Consider the following 23693-nt stretch of genomic DNA (forward strand, 5'->3'; position numbering starts at 1 on the left):
CAAGCCCTCCATCATGAGCTGGAAGGTTAAAGCAACAAACTTCATGAAAGGAGAAAATTGTTACATAAAAGAAACTACTATTGCAGTAAACATATCACTCATAGTTATACCTACCTTTACAAAATATCTCCTAAAATATAAAATGTGAATCTCATCCTGGATCTGTAATAGCTGATGGATATGACTCAGAGATCTTTAGGAGCTCCAGAAAGACTGGCCCCCAAGAATCAATTTGCTAAAAATAAAAGCAAACTAAACTGAGTCCTGGGGTTGCAGAGAGTCGGACACGACTGAGCAACTGAACTGGACTGAGACTGAGTTCACAGAAAGACATTAACAGACAACTTGGAAGAAACATTTGAAAATGAAAAAAGAAAAGTTAAGCTTGGTAGGAAAGGTAGAAGAATAACAGGGACTTGAAAGAGAAAAGTAACAACTGACAGAGCAGGACAGTGTAAAGATGTGAGGGAACTAGAAATCATGACCACTGTGTCAACCAGTACTAAATAATATGTTTTTATCAAATGCTCAAAGGATACTCACTTCTCAAAAAATAACAGTATAAGACTGATGCTGCTGAAATTGAGGTACTGTTTTTTCTCCCCAATTTAGTGGATCATTTCAAGCACTATATTTCATGTAACAATTATTCAGAAATTTTCAATATATCACCAGATCACAATTAAATTTTTCAAATCATCAATATGAAATTTGTTTTAGAATTTAGTTTTGATTAATCAAATGTCCTTTAATATTTCCAGTTTAATAAGTTTTATTACTCTCTTAAACCAAAGTAAAATGAGGCATAAATCAAAGGATTTGGAGCCAGTTATAGTAACTGAATGAGCAAAATATCTCATAAGCATATTAAATGCTATAAAACTAAAAAAAAAATCAATGAATGAATCAATTACATTGAAAAATCATGAGACCAAAAATATGAAGCTATGATGTCCAGGGTTTTAGCCGCTTTTCTCTGTCTCTTAGCCACTCGGTTCTTGCAATTCCCTGGCAACAATTTTACTTTCTAGTAATGTTTAAATTCTTTTAATCTGTTTTCTAATCACAAGAATAGTGTTTCTGTACCGAAGAATCTTAACAAAGCCAGGTGTGAAAAACAATAGGAATCCTACCAATATGCCAAACTGATTTAAACAAGTTGACAATCACTTATCAAGCAGAGGGCAGTTACTTATCCCTCCATCCTATCATCTTGGGTATCTGTGTACAGTTTGGCACCACTGTAGGCCAGAGACAGGATGCAAAAGTTGCTGAAGTCAATTCTCAGACAGACACCAGTGCAGACCTTGAGCATAATAGATTTAACTGAAACCCAAAGTTTCCTGGGAATATGAGCAAAGCAGAAAAGGAAAAAGAAAAGGCAACCACCTTGAGAAAGTTAATCACAGAGAAATTTCTGAGGAGTTGGAAATAAGTACCACTTTGTAAGGAAAGACAAAGGAAATCAGAGACAACTGAAATGTTTACAGGGTACAAAAGGAATGGTTAATGGAATAAAAAAGTGTGTGGAGGGGGAGTGGACTCTCTGCAGAGAGTGGGGTATGGTGAGTTCTGCAGTAGTTAACAAATAAGGGAGTTAACATTTATTAGTCAAATAAATATTTTTGGAGAAGCAAAGGGAAGTACACATCCTAACAAGACTGAAATACAAGGGTTTATCCAGTTAAATTGAAAAAGCAATTTGTTTTCTTTCATGAAAAATCTTACTTGATTTTTTAAAACTCATTTCATTTGGAAAAGGTAAAGATATCTTCAGCCTCCTCGACCCAATGACTTACATTTATTCAGAGAACAAATTCATGCTCCCAGAACTATCCTTGAAAACCTGACCACTCACAATAACTTTGATGGCTTTCCTAAACCAAGGGTAAAATAAAGCATAGATCAAAGGGTTCATGGCTGAGTTGTAATAAGCACACCAACAGCAAATCTCATAAATATAGGCCGGGGTTATGAAGCCCATAAAGGCATCAATTAATGAGTCAATGCTGTATGGTAACCACGAAATCATGAATGCTATGACCGTGATACCCAGGGTTTTAGCTGCTTTTCTCTCTCTCTTGGCCACTCTGGATTTGTAACTGTCTGATGATGACTCTGTTTTGCCACCAGTATTTTCTATCTTTTTGGCCTGTTGTCTGGCCACAAGGAAAATATTACCATAGAGAATTATCATAACAAGGGTAGGTATAAAGAAGGACAGAAAATCTATCAACACCCAGTTTTGATTTACAACCATCTGACAGCCTCCTACACAATTGAGGGCCCTAGACAATTCCTCAAGCCCATTCTCATTAGCACCCGTGTAGAACACGGCACCACTGTAAGTGATGGGCAGGATCCAGGAGATGCTGATGCAGACCCCTGACACAGACACTGTGAACTTGGTGGGATAGACCAGGGGGTCAGTCACAGCAATGTACCTGTCGATGGAGATGAAGGACAGGTGGAAGAGAGAAGAGTAACAAAATGCCGCATCAAAGCATGTGTGAAAAGTGCAGAAAGTTCGCCCAAAGTACCAGCAGCTCTCCACGGACCTGACCATGCTGAAGGGCATCACAGTCACTCCCACTAGAAAGTCTGCACAGGCCAGAGAGGCGATGAGAAAATTGGTTGGGGAGTGCAGCTGCTTGAAATGCAGGATGGCAGTCATCACCAGGAGGTTTCCAAACACGGCCAGCACAGCCCCAAAGCCATACACCATGTAGAGAATCAGGCGGGACGCGGGTGAGTAGGGGGTTTTCACACAGGATCCGTTCAGGTGCTCGTAGCAGAGTGGCACAGCTGCGGTGGGGAACGAGTTGCTCATGATCTGTCCTTTACACTCAGAGAATTCTGTCCTTGATTTTCATGAAGAATATAGGATTCTGATTTTCAATACATCTAGGGGAAAAGCAAACATCCACTAGGATATCTGAGGAAATTATCAGATATTGTTACAATTATATTTTTTCCTTATAAGTCTCAAATGTGTTTAATAACAAAATGAATCACAAAAATTACACTGAATGATAACATTGGAATTAATTTCAACTAATTCTTCGTTCCCTGAATTTGATTAAATTTTTTTTATTCATAAATATTTTCCTATTTTTTTTTACCTCCAGAGTTCCTCTTTGCAACAGGCAGTGATATGGGAAGTAATTACAGAGTGAGAGAATCATCTCCTGCTAGGTTTATCTGCATTACTGCCTAAAGCACACAATCCTTCCTGATATATAAACGCTATCTATAAGAGAATCCCTAGATGGAATCCCTGTAGTGCAAGGTGTGAACTTGGAAGATTATTTGCAAGAGTGATTATTAAGAAAGTTATTCTTTAAAAGAGTTCCTCACATTAAGTTACCCATTATGTTTCTTTGGCCAAAGGCTTTTTTTATTCTTAGACTTAAACCTTTTGCCAATTCTCAATCCTGTTGTGGACACTTAACTGTATTTTAGCTAAAAAGATATAAGTGGGTACACACAGTGAGAACAAATACTTGGCTTTTTTCCTCCAGGCAAGAATCAATTTTGTATCTTCAGTGGGTACCAACGAACAGACAAGGGACCATACACCGTGAGCAGCTTGTGAAGGACGAATTACATTACAGGAAAGCATTAAAAACACCGCAATATTTAGGCACACCCACATTTGTGAGCTTCTGCAAAAGTCAATGCTGATCGAGAAAAGATCACTCTCTTCTCAGAATGTTGTCACTGGAAGCAGATTGCAATGTTGCTCCACCCACCTGAGAAACGGGTGTAATCCCTCTGAATACTGCTGCTGTGAGATCCTCACAGATAGAAGACCTCACATTCCCCTCTAGTGCGTTCAGTACTGCACCCGCCCGAAATGATATGTTCATGTTCTAACCCCCCAAATCAGATATTCTTTGGAAAAGACGTCTTCACAGGTTTGATAACACATAGTAACTACATTAATTATATGCAAGTTTTAAGCATTTTTGCAAGTCAGTGTAAAACTGAGTCAGTTATGAACTTGATTCTTTACACAATTTATTTCTGTTTAATAGATATTTCTTAATATATGTTAACCTCTTATGGAATAATTTGGGTGAAATGGCAAAATGAAACAACATTGTATTTTCTCCAACCACAGACTCCCCATGTCCTCTTCAAATCTTCCTTCCTCATCCCTCATTAGAACTCAGGCACACCCCAGAGCTTTCTAGTCACTCTGTGTGTTAATAATTTAGTTTGGACAACTCCAGTTTGAAACTACAGCCTAAATATAAAAAGAATATCCCTGTCTTCACTGTGCCAGGCTAGCCAGGTCTGAATTTAAGCATTTCATCATTTTTACAAGGGAATGCTTGAATCAGTACATAACCATTTGAAGATAAGCCCTGTTAACTAATCACAGAGTTCATTGCCTCCTAAAATCCCATTGAGATGCCCCAAAAAGTGTTTCTGAAAGAGGAAAATCTGGTGGAGTAAACTAATGGAAAAACCAGGGTAGAGGTATACAATAAAGTTTACCAGAAAGGTGAAAGAAATGCTTTTTCTGATAGATCCCAAAAGAAATTCTTAATCCCAGAAAAATCAACTCAAGAATGAGGACAAGAAAATAATAAAAACAATGCTATAAAAAGTTTCTTCTCAGCTAAAGGGTCTAAACTTCAAGTTCCTACCAAGTGCAAAGAGGAAAAATGATACAAATGCAGATGCTAACTACAGACAAATACAGACAGAAACTTTTATAAGTTCCTAGGAACAGAGACCAGAGGGTACCAGCTTATGAAAAAGACATGAATATCATGTCATGATCAAGCTTCTCCTCAGTACACTAGGTCCAAGAAGACAATGGAGTTGTGCTTTCAAAGTTATCAGACAATTTATTTTTGGAAACATAACTCTAGTTAAAGTCAAATTTTTAACTGAAATCTTATAAAATTCTTTAAAACTCATATGGAACTAAGAAGAAATATACAATGCATAATTACATACATAGAGCATATATTTCTATATATCATACAGTATATCAATGTATTATACCAAATTTTTATTCCAATGAATTATAATTAATATAATAAAGTACATGCTTATATCATGTAAATTATATTTAATATTTGCATTAGTATAAAATAGAGAAGAAATAGATGGTCATGGATCATTAAAAGCAGGCAAGCCACATGTAATGGGGCAGAAGTGAAGCAGTTCTTAGAAAGGAGAGCTTGTGCAGGGCTGGAGGGAGGAGCTGATGAAGGTGGACCCTGGGCTGCCCCAGCAGGACCAGATGCAGCCGGACACCCTCTGAAGAGTGGCTGGCCCCACTCTGTGAGTTCATAAGACTCTGGCTGTATGACCTTGTTCAGGTCACGTCAGCTCGGGTCTGCACCTAAAAAAAGATGATTCACACTCAATCTCAATCAACAAAAAAGGAAGAAACAAACATGGTCAATTCACACAGTGAAGTCCTACTCAATCAAAAAGAAAAAGAATAAAATGCTGATTCATGCTTTGACATGGCTTATTCTCTATATTATTCTTCAGAGTGAAATAAATTCAAACAAAAATGAGCACATACTATAATGTATGGTTGCATTTACATAAAATGCTAGGAAGTATATTCTATAAAATTCTATGGAGTCCCACATGATGGACAGGAGTTTGAGCAAGCTCCGGAAGTTGGTGATGGACAGGGCGGCCTGGCTTGCTGCAGTCTATGGGGTGGCAAAGAGTCGGACATGACTGAGTGACTGAACTGACTGAGGAAGTGCAAATTAGTATAGAGTGACATAACGCTGATCAGTGGCTGCGTGGGGATGCAAGAGGGTTGAGTGTGTAGGGATGAGCAGGAAGAACATTACAAAGGTCGTGATGAAATCTGGGAAGTGATATGTAACAAACTAGTGGAGGTGATGGAATTCCAGTTGAGCTATTTCTAATCCTGAAAGACAATGCGGTGAAAGTGCTACACTCCATATGCCAGCAAATTTGGAAAACTCAGCAGTGGCCACAGGACTGGAAAAGGTCAGTTTTCATTCCAGTCCCAAAGAAAGGAAATCCCAAAGAATGTTCAGACTACCACACAATTGCACTCACCTCACATGCTAGTAAAGTAATGCTCAAAATTCTCCAAGCCAGGCTTCAACAGTACATGAACGGCGAACTTCCAGATGTTCAAGCTCGATTTAGAAAAGGCAGAGGAATCAGAGATCCAATTTCCAACATCTGTTGGATCATAGAAAAAGCAAGGGAGTTCCAGAAAGACACCTACATCTGCTTTATTGACTATGCCAAAGCCTTGACTGTGTGGATCACAACAAACTGTGGGAAATTCTTCAAGAAATGGGAATACCAGATCACCTTACCTGCTTCCTGAGAAATCTGTATGCAGGACAAGAGGCAAAAGTTAGAACTAGACATGGAACAACAGACTGGTTCCAACTGGGAAAGGAGTACTTCAAGGCTGTATACTGTCACCCTGCTTATTTAACTTATATGCAGAGTACATCATACGAAACATCAGACTGGATGAAGCACAAGCTAGAATTAAGATTGACAGGAGAAATATCAGTACTCAGATATGCAGATGACACCACCCTTATAGCAAAAAACAAAAAACTAAAGAGTCTCTTGATGAAATTGAAAGAGGAGAGTGAAAAAATTGGCTTAAAACTCGACATGCAGAAAACTAAGATCGTGGCATCCAGTCCCATCACTTCATGGCAAATAGATGGGTAAACAATGGAAACAGTGAGATACTTTATTTTTTAATCCAAAATCACTACAGATGGTGACTGCAGCTATGAAATTAAAAGATGCTTGCTCCTTGGAAGAAAAGCTATGACCAACCTAGATAGCATACTGAAAAGCAGAGACATTACTTTGCCAACAAAGGTCCGTCTAGTCAAAGCTATGGTTTTTCCAGTGGTCATGTATGGATGTGAGAGTTGGACCATAAAGAAAGCTGAGTGCCAAAGAATTAACATTTTTTAACTGTGGTGTTGGAAAAGAATCTTGAAAGTCTCTTGGATTGCAAGCAGATTAAATCAGTCAATCCAAAAGGAAATCAGTCCTGAATATTCATTGGAAGGACTGATGTTGAAGCTGAAACTCCAGTACTTTGGCCACCTGATGCAAAGAACTGACTCTTTGGAAAAGACCCTGATGCTGGGAAAGATTGAAGACAGGAGGAGAAGGGGACGACAGAGGATGAGATGGTTGGATGGCATCACTGGCTCAATGGACATGAGTTTGCACAAGCTCCAGGTGTGGGTGAAGGACACGGAAGCCTGGCATGCTGCAGCCCATGGGGCTGCAAAGCGTTAGACATGACTGAGTGACTGAACTGAACTGAACTGAACTGAAATATATTCAGTCTTGATTTTTATAATAACTTTACAGGTATCTACATATGTCAAACTTCATCAAATTATAGAAGTATGAATAGATTATATCTGTTATGCATGTCTATTATGAAAGTATTGAAATTAGGGTCTATAAAAATAAAAAGGTATGGTTCAGAATAGATCATCTCAAAGTTGCCTTATTTTCTACATTTATCACAGTGGGCTAATGACTGGAGGTCAAGAAAATGTGGCTAATGTGATATGCCTGATTTGGACATGTTTCTGACCCTGAATTTACCTACAAATGTCTGACAAAGAGGAATGCTCCATCCAGGGAATGATCCCAAGAACTACAAAATAAGTGTCTGTAATGTCTGCAATTTTGGTTTTACTATAAACACTATGATGCATAAAGAATTATTTATCTAATGTATGTGAAAACATCTTAATGACCCAGATAACCACAATGGTCTGATCCGGGAGACATCCTGGAGTGTGAAGTCAAGTGGAATTTAGGAAGCATCACTATGAATAAAGTTGGTGGAGGTGATGGAATTCCAGTTGAGCTATTTCAAATTCTGAAAGATGAAGCTGTTAAGTGCTGCACTCAATATGTAAGCAAATTTGGAATACTCAACGGTGGCCACAGGACTGGAAAAGATTAGTTTTCATTCCAATTCCAAAGAAAGGCAACACCAAAGAATGTTCAAACTTCCACACAATTGCAGTCATTTCACATGCTCGCAAGGTAATGCTCAAAATCCTTCAAGCTAAGTTTCAACAGTATGTGAACTGAGAACTTCCAGATGCTCAAGCTGGTTTTAGAAAAGGCAGAGGAACCAGAGATCAAATTGCCAACATTCGTTGGATCATAGAAAAAGCAAGAGAATTCCAGAAAAGCATCTATGTCTGCTTCATTCACTGCACTAAAACCTTTGACTCTGTGGATCACAACAAACTGTGGAAAATTCTTTTTTTTCTTTTCTTCATTTATTTTTATTAGTTGGAGGCTAATTACTTTACAATATTGTAGTGGTTTTTGTCATACATTGACATGAATCAGCCATGGATTTACATGTATTCCTCATCCTGATCCCCCCTCCCACCTCCCTCTCCACCCGATTCCTCTGGGTCTTCCTAGTGCACCAGGCCCAAGCACTTGTCTCATGCATCCAACCTGGGCTGGCAATCTGTTTCCCTAGATAATATACATGTTTCGATGCTGTTCTCTTGAAACATCCCACCCTCACCTTCTCCTACAGAGTCCAAAAGTCTGTTCTGTACATCTGTGTCTCTCTTTCTGTTTTGCATATAGGGTTATCTTTCCCATCTTTCTAAATTCCATATATATGTGTTAGTATACTGTATTGGTCATTAACTTTCTGGCTTACTTCACTCTGTATAATGGGCTCCAGTTTCATCCATCTCATTAGAACTGATTCAAATGAATTCTTTTTAACAGCTGAGTAATATTCCATGGTGTATATGTACCACAGCTTCCTTATCCATTCATCTGCTGATGGGCATCTAGGTTGCTTCCATGTCCTGGCTATTATAAACAGTGCTGCGGTGAACATTGGGGTACACGTGTCTCTTTCAGATCTGGTTTCCTCAGTGTGTATGCCCAGGAGTTGGATTGCTGGGTCATATGGCAGTTCTAATTCCATTTTTAAAGAGATGGGAAAACCAGACCACCTTACCTACCCCCTGAGAAATTCGTATGCAGGTCAAGAGGCACCAGTTAGAACCGGACATGGAACAACAGAGTGGTTCCAAATCTGGAAAGGAGTACATCAAGGCTGTATATTGTCACTCTGCTTATTTAACTTATAAGAGGAATACATCCTGAAAAATGCTAGGCTGGATAAAGATTGGAGCTGGAAATCAAGCTGGAATCAAGATTGCTGGGAGAAATATCAATAATCTCAGATAGGCAGATGATACCACCCTTATGGTAGAAAGTGAAGAAGAACGAAAGAGCCTCTTGATGAAAGTGAAAAAGCTGGTGCAAAACTCAACATTCAAAAAGTTAAGATTATGGCATCCAGTCCCATCACTTCATGACAAATAGATGGGTAAACAGTGGAAACATTGAGAGTCTTTTCTGGGCTCCAAAATCACTGCAAATGGTGACTACAGCTATGAAATTAAAAGATGCTTGCTCCTTGGAAGAAAAGCTATGACCAACCTAGACAGTGTCTTAAAAAACGGAGATATTACTTTGCCAACAAAGGTCCGTCTAGTCAAAGCTATGGTTTTTCCAGTAGTCATGTATGGATGTGAGAGTTGGACTATAAAGAAAGCTGAGCACTGAAGAATTGATGCTTTTGAACTGTAGTGCTGGAGAAGACTCTTGAGAGTCCCTTGGACTGCAAGGAGATCCAACCAGTCAATCCTAAAGGAAATCGGTCCTGATTATTTGTTGAGGGACTGATGCTGAAGCTGAAGCTGAAGCTCCAATACTTTCACCACCTGATGTGTAGGCTGATTCATTAGAAAAGACCCTGATGCTGGGGAAGATTGAAGGCAGAATCAAAGGGGGCGACAGAGGCTGAGATGGTTGCATAGCATCACCGACTCAATGAACATAAGTTTGAACAAGCTCCAGGAGATGGTGAAGGAGAGGGAAATCTGGTGTGCTGCAGTCCATGGGGTCACAAAGAGTCATACAGAACTGAGTGACTGAACAAAATGTGTATTCTTATATAATCTATGAGAAATAGAATATGTCCTGCCATATCAGTAAACAAGAATGTTACAGTCGTCAGCAAATACAGTCCTCCAACATGAGCTTCTGAGTCCTGATGAAACTCAGAAAGAATGCCTACCATCTAATAACCATCACACTGTACCATTCCCTACAGTGATACCTGAGAATACTCAGAATGTGAAAATACAGGATACCGACCCCAGGCAGCTGAGGTGCATATCAAAGGAATGGTTCCAGTGAGCCCAGACTTTTACTTCTTCCCATTTATAGAAAAGCACTAAATTTCTTAACTTGACACATCTGGTTTCTTTAATTAACAGTAATTTTTTTATATTCCCAACTACCCACCCTTTGTTGCAAAACTCCTATATATCTAGTTCCTCCCCTTGCCTCCTCGGAGCAGTTCTTCAAAGCTCTCTGAAATGCCATCTCCTGGGCTACAGTCCTTGTTTTGCCCTAAATGAAACTTAATTCTCAAGTTTCATGCTGTGCAATTTTTTTCCAATGTCTATGAAGTATTTCTATATTTAAAGGAAACATGCATTTATTTATTCAGCAAATAGGTGTTGAGTTTCCCCTATATTCCAAGCAAAGTGGAAGGTTCTTCTTGAAGCTACTGATATGAACAAGTAGGTCATTTTCTTCTGAGACATGCACTATGGGGGAGAGATGTGCTTAGTCGATCAATCATGTCCAATTCTTTGCAACCCTATCGACTGTAGCCCGCCAGGCTCCTCTGTCCATGGGGATTCCCCAGGCAAAATACTAGAGTGGTTTGACATGCCCTCCTCCAGTGTATCTTCCCAACCCAGGGATCAAACCCAAGTCTCCCACATTGCAGACGCATTGTGGGCCACAGTGCAGGAGGAGAGATGGGGCACTATAAAATATATATATGTATAAATATAATATAAATATGTCCAACACATGATCAGAAAGCAGCAAGTAGTGTGATGGACAAATGAACAAAGTGGTTCCTAAGAAGGTAGGAGCTATTTAGATATATATTCAGTTGCTACTGTTTCAATTTCTCATTCACGAAAAAAATGAAGACAAACTTTACAACATATTGTTAATACATGAGCATAAAAGGTGAAATATAATCATTCACTATCATAATAATATACTATATCCATGAAAAAAAGTTAAATGCAATTTGGAAACCCACACCACAAAGATGGCATAAAGTGTTTTGAATGTAAAAGACTTGTTATGGAGAAGAGGCTCAAAGGAACCAAATAATCAGTAATAGGGAAAACAAGAGCCTGTATTTGCTTGATGTGCAGACCAATCCTGCTGTAGAAATTAAGATGTAATTTATTTAAATGAACCTCCCTTCACCCTCAGGGGGAAAACTTTGTACAGTAAAATACATAACAAAGAATTGTAAGTTAAAATGATGCATCACTAAATCAATTACTCCCATCAATGTACTGGTATCTCCAAAGAATTGTGTTTAGTCTTTTGTCTGTGATGACTGAATTTTTTCCTTTAAAATAATTGGTACAAAGTCTTGGGTTCATATTGCTCTCAATAACTTGACAGCAGTGACTGGGCCACAACAGGGGAGAAAGAATTATTGGTTACTTTACTTATTCTCTGATTCTTTGGATGTGAGTATCAGCTCTATTGTTTAACAAATACACCACCTTGGGAATGAGACTCACCTCATTATGCCTCGTGTCCCTCATTTATGACCCAGAAGTAATAGTAATATAACAATAGTATTCCCTCTCACATAGTATTGTGAAGACTAAGTATGACAGGTAAGTCAGTCCCAAGCACAGAATGAGTGGCCTATAACTCAAATAAAGCATTCTTAGGTTTGCATATCAGAAGCCCTCAATAAAGGTTCATTGAAACAAAGGCCAATGGATTAGTTCCCACAGAACCAGAGTAATTCATAGTAGAGAAAAATGAGAGCAGGAGCTTAATTTTTTTAAGAAGAAAGTTCTGATATAGTTATAAAAATAGAAGAAATGTAGATCTAGGAAAGTGGAAAAGTTAATGATTTGTCTAGTACATGTGAAGCTCTACTAAAAAAAGACAAGTGAAAATGTTTTAAACAAGATATTAGAAGCACTTGTTTGAATCTGGAAGCTTTATGATATTCAGCAGAGTTTGGAAGCACTTTAATTTTAGCTTTTTTATTTTTAAAATGAGGAAATATTATTTCTCTATAGCTGTGAAACAGAATTAAAGTTACTGCATTGAAAACACTAAATCAAAATAAGCTGATAATTTCCAGTTCAGAACTGAAGAATTGTGGCTAAACTAATACTAAGCAGTCTAGAGTGCCTTTAAATCATGTCTATCATCTTTAATCATCAGATCGAGAGTTTCATACAAGTAGAATATAATCAGAAATAATTCACTATCTCAGGAAAAGTTTACCAATATAAAGCATTTGTTTAATAATAGAAATGATGTGCTAATATAAGAATGATTTACAACAAGCAAGAAATTAGAGAAAAGTAACAAGAATATATTGATGTGTATTTACTCCTGCTACAAAGATATGACACTCTGATTTTTAAATCTTGATGTCTGACGACAACAAAGCTAAAGTTAGAATAGAAATGAGCAATTTATTTAAAAATTAAAAAATTTTATTTAAAAAAATATATACAACATCCTCTAATCTTAGTACCAAGAACAAGTCTGCATGTCTGAAAAGCTGGCTAAGTTGTATCCAATGTGATTTGCTTAACTTATTCAGTTTCAAATTTGTGGATCACAGAAAATGCATTTATCAGCCTGTCTACCATTCTTTTACACTCTTCACTTCAGTTTTCTACTCTTTTGGACACATTTTTAATTTGGGCTTTCGTTCGAATCTTTGAAAACTCTTATAAGTAATTTTTGGAATAATGCAAAAGTGAGTAAATAGTTAATTTAAAATAAGGTACAATAAATAATGAGTGACAATCTTAGAAACCAATGCATGCCCTAAACATAAATTATCTGGTAAAATTTCTAAACACAGCTGAAATGTTATGAGTAGACAATCACCAAAAAGAAGCTCATTCAACAAATGAAAGTTATTTATGCCACCAATTACCTTTCCTGTAGTAACTAATTCAGTTGATAGGATAGTAAACAACTCTGTCCCTGGATTCAGTTTACCTGACTCTGATGACCATTTCCCTGACTCAGAAATCTGGAAAGCTGATAGTGCAGATTCAATACTTTGCCCTCCCTAGACCAGGACCTCTGGATCTTCCCACTCTGTTTGCATTTTAATAGCAAAATATTACAAAGGAATAAAGAAAAGTCTTAACCAGGGATTGAACTATCATAAAGTAATAAAAGGGAGGATTTAGAATAATAAAAATATACTAGATCCTTGTCATGCATTCTTTTAAATTTTTTTAAGGATGCTACAAAGGGGAGATTATTGACTAGAGAAACACAGTGAAGTTCAGACAGAAATAGCAGCCCCAGATCTGTGTTAAACGTTTTTTACTCCAATGCCATGCTGTTTCCGTAATAACCAGGTTTTTATGTTATATTGACCAAAGAATGATAAAACTGAATTTAAGTGTTTAGGTCATATCGGAAGCATAACTTAATATTTTACTTTGGAAGATCTTGCACGTATATGATTAAATTTTCTACCCAATGGTGTGTTCACTATGAATCTATTTTCAATTCTTCCATCTTAAAAGTGAACTTACCCAGAAAATAAATTTACTGTCGAAAAATTCTCTCTCAAGACTTTGCCAGTGACAATGAGTTTGATGGCTTTTCGAAACCAAGGATAAAAGAAAGCATAGATCAAGGGGTTCATAGCTGAGTTATAATAAGCAATCCAAGCCAGTATTTCATAAACATACGTGGGAGTGATGAAACCTAGGAAGGCATCAATGATGGAGTCCAGGAAGTAAGGCAGCCAGGAGATCAGAAACGCCAGCACTGCGACGCCCAGCGTTCTTGCGGCCTTCCTCTCCCTCCTGGCCACTCTGTCTTGGTAGCTGTCTGAGCATCGCCCAGTCTTATTGCTCAGACTTTCAATTTGTCTAGCCTGCTGTTTAGCAATGAGGAAAATCTTGGAGTGCAGAACTACCATCACAAGGGTGGGGATGAAAAATAATAGAAAATTCACCAATACCCAACTCTGATTCATTGCAATTTGACAGCCTCCCACACAGGTGAGAGCACTTACTAGATCCTCCAGGCCAGTTGCATTTGCTCCTGTACCAAAAAGAGAAAAAGAAAAAGTAATCGAAAAGAGCCAGGAGAAGGCAATACACATGCCAGAAACAGACACAGTGAACCTGGCTGGATAGACCAGGGGGTCAGAGATGGCAATGTACCTGTCCAGAGAGATAAAGCACAAGTGGTAGATGGACGCTAAACAGAATGACACGTCGAAACAGGAATGAAATTGACAGTAACTCTCCCCAAAGTACCAGCAGCTCTCCACCGACCTCACTGTGCTGAAAGGCATCACAGTCACTCCCACCATGAAGTCTGCACAGGCCAGGGAAGCGACCAAGAAATTGGTAGGAGAATGCAGCTGCTTGAAGTGGAGAATGGAAATCATTACCAAGAGGTTTCCAAATACAGCCAGCACTGTTCCAAAACCAAACACGGTGTAGAGGATGAGGCGGGGACCCGGTGAGTAGGGGGTTCTCACACAGGATCCGTTCAGGTGCTCGTAGCAGAGCGGCACAGCTGCGACGCCGGGTGAGCTGCTATTCATGATGCTGCTGCCCATAGCTCGTAACATCTGCAGAAGTTCTGCCCCTTTTCAGTCACACAAAATAGAGCAGTTTATATTTCCTGGTGGGAGACAAAATATCTCGTTGCACTGATTACCTTTGTTATAGTTACCAAACATTATCCCCATCACTTGTCATATATCCGTATCAATCTGTGAATGTATGAAATAACAATATATTCCATTCAAATGTCCATAAATCTTACCTATTATTTTTCTTATAATTTAGAATGTAATTTGAAACAGTAGTATAAATCAAATAAGAATTTAACAGAAAATAAATTTCAAATATGCTTTGCCACAAAAGACTTCTTGCCTTACAATTTATCAACAATCGTTTATTACCTGATCTATATATGGGGAATATTCCTCTTTGCCAAAGGTAGTAAATGTGTGTGATTTGTTATTCATTGGTTACCTTTTGCTACCCAACCACCCTCCTCAGACTGTCTAAAAAGTTAATGACAAAACCCCTCAGGAAGCACAGCCAAATCCCATGTCCAAAATTATCCACAGTGGAGTCCCTATTCTGCAAGGTGTGAAGAAGAAGAAACTTACACTTAATAATCTCTAGTTAAAATTTATTGTTTCATGCATGGATACAAGAAAAACTCAAGAAAAACAAAGGAACACTCTCACTCTCTTCAAACTGAAGCCAAATACATATTAAAAGATGATACATCTTGATTAGAATGTAAGCAAAGAATGGAATTAACAATTCTATAATTCACCATTTTAACAGATTAGAATTCTATGACCATCCAATGAAATGCAAAAATGCGTTTGATAAATTTTACCTTTTATTCACTGCTAAAAGAAAAAATTCTTAGCTAACTTAAAATACAAGAGAGCTTTTGTATCTGAAGAGGTCTATACTAAAAGGATCTATCACATATGATATACCCAGCAGTGGAATTTGAGAGAATTCTCTTTAATATGAGTCAAAAGGCAAAGATGCTTCAATGGGAGAAGATTTATAGGGTATAAGTCATTGCAAGACATCCACAAATTCACCTGCATTCCATTCATTCATGTATGTTTATTTATTTAGAAATTATTTGGGTCAAGAGTCTTAAAGATAGGACAGTACACAAGAAACATCACCTGCCCTTAAAAGAGGTCTTCATGTAATATGAGAGACAGACAGAAAATAGCAATAATAATGTGCTTCAAGCTAAAATTAACACATATAAAAGACAAAAAGTGATGAGAAAAAGAACAAAGCTGGAAGTATCATTTTCCTTGACTTCAAGTGATACTACGAAGCTAAAGTGACACAGAAACAGATAACACAGATCGATGGCCTCTGAATAGAGGGCCCCAAGACAAACTCACACTTACGGTCAGCCAATCTGTGGCCACACAGGCAATCTATGACACAAATGGGGGAAGGACAGTCTCTTCAGTAAGTGCTGTTGGGAAAACTTCCGCTTCTCAGAGAAACTGATCCTTCACACTTAATCACATCTTCAAGAGCTTTCTTTTTTCAAATAAGATTAGCATTGATGGGTTCTAGGGTTTAGGATGTAGATCTCCATATAGGGCTTGGACAACCAATTACACAAGCTTATCATTTATTATGACTCTCAACTCAGACCATATTCAGGAAGATGGGATACTCTTCCCAATAGACCTGCACTATTTTCTGACTTATTTTTGTTCTCCAATTATCCTTCCTATTCTTATTCCTGGATGCAAGGAAGGTTTGCTATTGTCCAGAACTACCTCAAATCTATTGAACATCAGTTCTTCCTGTCCCAACAGAGTCTGGCCTTGCATGTCTGACGTGTTAGGAAAATAATCCTACTTATTCCCCATTTCAACCAAAGCAATCAGAACAGATGTTCTAAAGAGGTTTTTCAAGTTTCTCTTATTCACAACTTGACTTTTTCCCATATGGAAATTTTAAATTTTGAAACATGATGTTAAGAGAAGAATAGGAAGAAGAAAATGAGCATTGAAAATAATAGGGAGGTGAGCATGAAGGGTGAAAATACCAAAAAGTTTATTCACCAGAAGACTGGGAAATGGAAAAGTGAAAAATCTTAGCAGTAAGGAAAGATGACCTACATGCTTTTGGAAACACATTTCAGAGATGGTTGAAGAAACTCACTTTAAACAATGTTCGTTTCATTGAATTTGAGGAACAGCTTTTCCCAAATTTGAAATTAAACCCAACACTATATTCGATGCCATTAACAATGGAAATTTTTAAATTAAATTTCCTCATTTTAATTTCTTATCCAGAAAACAAATTTACATTTATAAATTTTTAATCTTGACTAGTTATATTAAGTTTTAATTCTCCCCTAAACCAAGGGTAAAGAAAGGAATTTAAAGCTGAATTTTTAAAATCCAATCCAATAAGTTTATTATAAATTTGAATGATTACTGTGTATATATTTAATATGATTGTTGGTGTGTTTGGTTTTAAATGGATTGTATTACTGTTTTTTCTAATCATCAAATTTTTTTCTTTGTTCTTTTAAGCCTTCTTGACTTATTTTAATTAATTTTTTTATTATTCAATCATTCCCTGCTATGAAACTATAAATATCACTTTTATCATTCTGTTGGCAGGTACCCAAGAGTTTCAATATGTATTGTTGATTAATTAAATTCTTCCATAAATTCATAAGTTTATGATAATATAATAGATTCATCCCTACCCACTGATGACTTTTTCTGGAATCATGTTGCCAACTCTAATGTAGTCATCTAAGACCAAGGAGGTTATAATGTGGTGTCAATACCATCAAGGCATTGTTAAGTTTTTATTAGAAAGCCATGATCATATCTGGGACAGTCACATTGAGTAAAGACTATCATGAAGTGTATGACAGAATCTGATCGCTTGCTTTCTTTTGCCGTAGCCCACATACTCACTTCATGTTCAAGTGAATTTCACATTTAGAACTGCATTGAGATTTTGGCGTCATTTGTAACAATATAATATTTTGCTTACCCATTGGATAAATTTTTAAAAGTTTAATTTTCCTTTGGCCTTGTCATATACATTATCTGTAATTTAATTTAGTAACAGTGCAATTCTCTGTGACATTTATTCAATGGAACTATAATATGATCCAACTCTTTCACTTAATTTTTTCTATTGTCCTCTATACTCTAAAAATAGTGAACATCATGTCTTTCCTTAAAAATCTACTACAGCTAATCTAATTTATTGAGGATAGGAAGTGATAGCATGAAAATGTATTTATTGTTACCAGGCCACTCATCTATTCTTTGTAGATTGTCTTTTTCTTTTCCCAAGCCCAATCTTCCACTTAAGGAAATTAATCCCACAATCCCAAAACAGCTTTCACACTCCGATCTGCCTATACAAGCTTAAACATGCTTGAAGACACCTCAAAAGTTCTTTCTACTCAAAAATAAGGCCTCTTCAACAATTTTTTAAGTCCTCATTAACAATTTTTAACAAATTAAAGCCATGGGACCGTATGTGGGTGAGGAGACAATGTTATAGGAAAGATAAACACCAAGTGCCAGTCTGGTAATAGCATCTAGTCCTATGCTTACAGGATTTAATATCTATGGTACTCTTCTAAGCCTGAAAAATATAATTGAAAATGCATTGTCCATATTACCTACAAGAAGTATTTCCCTTGAGGAAAATACCAGACAAAATACAATTTTTTTTTATCCTTAGCCATCCTTGACACAGGTACTTGCATATAATTAATGTTTAGTATTTGCTTGATTACAATGAAAAGACTTGGTGAAAACCAATGAGAAAAGTTACTTCAATCATTTTAACTGAAATGACAGCACAGAACAATTCAAAAGAAAAAGGCTTATATACCAGTACTTTATTACAACTTAGTTTCATTATACAAAATATTCCAGAAATGCATTCCAAAAACTCTTATTGAATCAACAGTGTAAAATATTCCAGAGATCAACATGTAAACATATAGCAGAGGCTTACCTCCTGCTCCAAAATCTCCAGGAAGGACCAGAGGAGATAGTCACAGCACATGTAAACAAGTAACACATTGTTTGTACTCCCATTAATGTAAAAGTTTTCGTAAAAAGTGCAAAATTTTTGATCCGACAATATCCCAGAGAAGGAAATACAGACTACATTTAGGTAAGAAAACTGCTGAGAAAAAATGGGGATGTGAATTACACTTTACCTTCAAGTGAGAAAAATTGGTGCAGAAATGGTCACTGTTAGTGATAATTGCTTTCATGTGCAGATTTTACATTAGCTAATGATCATTATGCCAGTCTTTTTGTGGTACAATTTTTTCACAATTTTCTACTTCTGTGTAATGTCTGTAAATAATATCTGATTCCAAAGCAGAATTACTGCTTCCACAATACCGCGAGTGAACATTCCAAGAGTCTGCCCAGCCACTAAGCAGGAGAGGCTCACCTGCTGCTCCAGAAGCTCCAGGAAGGTACAGAGGAGATAGCCACAGACCCGTGTGTGTGTGTGTTAAGCCCCTTCAGTTGTGACTGACTCTGATACCCTGTGAGGGGCTCCACTGTCCATGGGATTTTCCAGCAAGAATACTGGAATGAGTTGCCATGCCCTTCTCCAAGGGATCTTCGAAACCAAGGAATCGAACCTGTGTCTCTTAGCATCTCCTGCACTGGCAAGTGGGTTCTTTATCACTAGTGCCATCTAGGAAGGCTTATGTAATTTTGTTGAGCCTGGACTATCTGATATGGGCTCAATCAGGTCCCCTCACCCCTAATTCACATGTTGAAGTCCTAATTCCAACTATTAAGCAGTATAACTGTATTTGGAGACAAGATCTTTAAAAAGGTAATTAAGTTAAAATGAGTTCTTAAGGATGAGCCCTAATCCAACATGACTGGTATTCTTAGAAAAGGAGATTAGGATGCAGACTCTCACATAGCAAGGACCATGAGAGAACACAGACAGAAGACAGCCATCTGCAGTCCAAAGAGAGGGGTCCTCATAAGAAGCAAACTGCTGACACATTGATCTTTGAATTCTAATCTCTAAAACTAGGAGAAAATAATTTCTGTTGATTAAAACACCCTATCTGTTGATACTTTGTCATGACAACCCTAGTAACATAATATAATGTTGCAAAAAACTAAGAAGGACCATTGAAAGCTATATGAAAGTTGAGCATAAATGAGAAAATTATTACAGATTTGACAATGAAAAATGACATTCAGGACTCGATGAAATGGGAAGAGACAAGTGTGTGTGGTAAGAGCATGTGCAGAGTGTTGAGACAGGAAACACAGGTAAAGCACTTTATCATTTATTATTTAGTGCAATAAATATCTTTACAATGTGAATGTCTTTACATCTTAATTAAAACACCTGCCTGCAACTTCGTTCCTGGCTAACTTGAAAAAAATAAATATTTCCACAATTTTGAAAGGCTTTATTCATTTTTTGTATCTAATTTCATCATAAATTCATAATTTTAAAAATAATCCTAAATTTTCAACTTAGTGCTCTCATTCATTCTGAAAATAAACTAATGGTTGATGAACTATCTTTAAAAAGTCCCCCACTTAAAATAACTTTCATGGCTTTCCTAAACCAAGGGTAAAATAAAGCATAAATCAAAGGGTTCATGGCTGAGTTATAATAGGCACCCCAACAGCAAATCTCATAAATATAGGCAGGGGTTATGAAACCCATAAAGGCATCAATTAATATATCAACTGTATATGGTAACCATGAAATCATAAATGCTACTACTGTGACCCCCAGGGTTTTAGCTGCTTTTCTCTCTCTCTTGGCCACTCTGGATTTATAGCTCTCTGATTCTGCTTTGCTGCCAGTGTTTTCAATTTTTAGAGCTTGTTGTTTAGCTACAATAAATATCTTCCCATAAAGAATTACCATAATGAGGGAAGGTATAAAAAATATCAGAACACTTATCAGAACCCATTCTTGATTTACAACAATTTGACAACCACCTATACAGTTGAGAGCACTTACTAATTCCTCCATCCCGTCATCACTGACACCTGTGAAGAACACAGCTCCGCTGTACACCATGGGCAGGATCCAGGAGATGCTGATGCAGACCCCTGACACAGACACCGTGAACTTGGTGGGATAGACCAGCGGGTCAGTAACAGCAATGTACCTGTCGATGGAGATGAAGCACAAGTGGAAGAGAGAAGAGTAACAAAATGCCACATCACAGGAGCTGTGAAGGGCACAAAATCTGGCTCCAAAGTACCAGCAGCTCTCCACGGACCTGACCATGCTGAAGGGCATCACGGTCACTCCCACCAGAAAGTCCGCGCAGGCCAGAGAGGCGATCAAGAAATTGGCTGGCGAATGCAGCTGCTTGAAGTGAAGAACTGAAGTTATCACCAAGAAGTTTCCAAAGATAGCCAATAAAGACCCAAAGCCAAACACTGTGTACAGAATCACCCGAGATGCAGGTGAGTAGGGAGATTTAATACAAGATCTGTTCACATTCTCATAGCAGAGCTGCATGGTATCAGGTTGGGAAAGATTGCTGGCCATGGTTCTGCAACTGTATGCTTGCTTTTTTTCTGCCCTTTGGAAAAATGGTTTAATTCTGAAAATTAAATAAATAAAATAAAACTGCATACTTGAATAGTGCTTTTTAAAACTTCCTCATATTACATCTATTTTCCATTTTGTTATGTAAAGAAATTAAAAGAATGTTTAAAATTATGAAATTTATTCCTTCTGTGTTTATATAATTATTTCTGTGTCTAAATCTCATAGGTAGTTAACTCTAGGCAAATCTACTATGATTATTCAGAAATCACATTATCTGAATAACTGAAGAAATTTAATTTAAATACCTGGCCCTTCACACCTGTGAACTTCTTCCTTGCAAAGGATAGTCACATGCAACCATTGCACATTTAAAAAGTCACCTCTTAATAGACCTCCACCTTCATGTTGTCTGAAAAGTTAACACCTAGGGTGTTTTAGAAAGCCAGCCAATAAACTTTGCCCATTATAAATTCCTCATAAGCAATCCCTGTAGTGTAAGGTGTGACTGATGAAAAGAAACTTACTTTTGTTAATTATAAAGAAAAAGGTTTTCTGCAAAACATATTTTTCTGTGCCCTTTTACTTTATCAAAACACTTACAATTTTCACATCCAAGAAATCTATTTTAATTCAACTGTTCCAAAATAGCCTCCTTCTGTATTTGGCAATAATGTTACCTACTCCCTATTTATAAGACTGACTGCATTAATTTGCAGGGTCTGGGACAAAATAACAATTTGGAGATACTTTGTTCAAAAATATGAAAAATAGTGCCCTCACATTCACAAGTTTTTTGCCTTCTCTGGTTTCTTGCCAAGATATTTGATCTTTGCTGTGGAATGCCTCACTCCCTTGGACATGGAGATACTAGCAGGTCAAGTGCAGGTCCTCATAGGTGCCTGGAGACCCTGTTCCGCAACTCAGGGGCCCACCCACCGCCAGGCTCCCGCTCCCACCAACCGCTGAAACAATAGTCCAGGCTCTGTTTCGGGTGAGGAAGCTGAGCCAGGCATCCGCCCTTCTCCTGGGCCTGCCGCCTCAACCAAAGGCAGATAGACGCCTAGGAGGGCAGCCTCCACAGGAGGATCCACACAGTGCATGAATTGGGGGTAGGTGAGGGGCTTGGCCCGCTGAGTCTCTCCGGAACTGCTGTCCCTACCAACCTGAGCTGGGATGACACCTGCCTGCCTGCAGTGAGACTGCCGGGGTGCGCGCCCGGCCACGGCCTCCCCGACGTCACGTCGGGTCCTCGCACAGGGCGGAAAGGGGATGGCAACGCTAGTAGGTCAGAGTAAGGAAGGAGACACGGGGCGGGGCCAAAGGGCCAGGGGGCGATGAGCAGGCGGATGAAAACCCCTCCCAGGGAGAACGGGGCATAATGCAGACAATCACAGGTAACGTGATTCCAGGTTCCAGGCCCCACACACGCTCCATGGCCCCTTCCGACTTCACATGCAAATACAATTCAAAGATAAAATTATTACAAATTCCCAAACTGCAGCAACAGACCTCAAAGCCCGATAGCAGGGTTCAGTGCTGCTGGACTAGCGGCAACCCATGGAAGGGCCCTGTCTGATTTGCTTCTGAAACTAAATTATCTCTTTGTAACAGCAACTAAATGAAGCAAAGAATGTCAAGTAGAGGCAACTGCCAAACTATGATGGGACAATTGGAAGCTGAGGGCCAGGCAGTTCTGATGGTAATAGACTTTCTGGACACAGATTTTTGGGGTATCCACAGGAAATCAGAGAATTACAGAGGAAGACTAAAGACTGTAAAGTGTTAACCACTCAGTCTTGTCCAACTTTTTGGGACCCCATGGACTGTAGCCCACTAGGCTCCTATGTCCATGGAATTCTCCAGGCAGGAATACTGGAGTGCTGTATTAATGTACTTTTCAAGGTACTGTACTGTAAGATTAAAAATGTTTTATTTTTTGTGTTTGTGTTTGTTTGCCTTTTATGTATTATTTCTGTGGAAAGTACTATAAACCTATTACATTACAGTACTATATAACCAATCATGTTAGTTGAGTACCTAGGCTAACTTCATTGGACTTAAACAAATTTTGAATATGCTCTTAGAACAGAACTTGTTTCTATGTAGGAGATTAATTGTAATTGTATCCCTCGTCTAAAATAAAAAGGAAAAATGATGTGTTTGTCTACAGAAAGAAAAAAAATGGATACTGGAGTGGGTAGCCATTCCCTTTTGTAGGGGATCTTCCTGACCCAGGAATTGAATTCCAGTCTCTTGCATTGCAGGCAAATTCTTTACTGCCTGAGTGGTACCATTCTGAGCCACCCGATTAAAGTATTTCAAGTCTGAGGAAAAAAAGCTACCTTTGATCCTTTAAAGCAAATAGGGAGCAACCCTGCAAAATAAATGAGCGATGAAGAATTTTTTCCTTTACAGTATGTTTAACACTTAAAAGCATAA

The 23693-nt window shown here is 38.0% G+C and overlaps 3 protein-coding genes across 3 annotated transcripts; all 3 read right to left on the reverse strand.

Moving 5' to 3' along the window:
* Nucleotides 1-1801: 1801 nt before the first annotated feature.
* LOC110131619 (trace amine-associated receptor 6) lies at nucleotides 1802-2836 on the reverse strand. Its single transcript, XM_020884379.2, has one exon. The coding sequence runs from the start codon at nucleotides 2828-2830 to the stop codon at nucleotides 1802-1804; it is 1029 nt and encodes a 342-aa protein (XP_020740038.2). The 5' UTR covers nucleotides 2831-2836.
* A 10866-nt stretch (nucleotides 2837-13702) lies between these two features.
* On the reverse strand, nucleotides 13703-14749 carry LOC110131616 (trace amine-associated receptor 7a-like). Its single transcript, XM_020884375.2, has one exon. The coding sequence runs from the start codon at nucleotides 14747-14749 to the stop codon at nucleotides 13703-13705; it is 1047 nt and encodes a 348-aa protein (XP_020740034.2).
* A 5476-nt stretch (nucleotides 14750-20225) lies between these two features.
* Nucleotides 20226-21251, reverse strand: TAAR8 (trace amine associated receptor 8). Its single transcript, XM_020906277.2, has one exon. The coding sequence runs from the start codon at nucleotides 21249-21251 to the stop codon at nucleotides 20226-20228; it is 1026 nt and encodes a 341-aa protein (XP_020761936.2).
* Between the last annotated feature and the right edge of the window lie 2442 nt (nucleotides 21252-23693).

This window comes from Odocoileus virginianus, chromosome 34 (genome assembly GCF_023699985.2).
Source record: "Odocoileus virginianus isolate 20LAN1187 ecotype Illinois chromosome 34, Ovbor_1.2, whole genome shotgun sequence".
NCBI lineage: Eukaryota > Metazoa > Chordata > Mammalia > Artiodactyla > Cervidae > Odocoileus > Odocoileus virginianus.

Coding starts and splice junctions, on each gene's coding strand:
- LOC110131619 (XM_020884379.2), bottom strand. CDS start 2,830: ATGAGCAACTCGTTCCCCACCGCAGCTGTGCCACTCTGCTACGAGCAC.
- LOC110131616 (XM_020884375.2), bottom strand. CDS start 14,749: ATGGGCAGCAGCATCATGAATAGCAGCTCACCCGGCGTCGCAGCTGTG.
- TAAR8 (XM_020906277.2), bottom strand. CDS start 21,251: ATGGCCAGCAATCTTTCCCAACCTGATACCATGCAGCTCTGCTATGAG.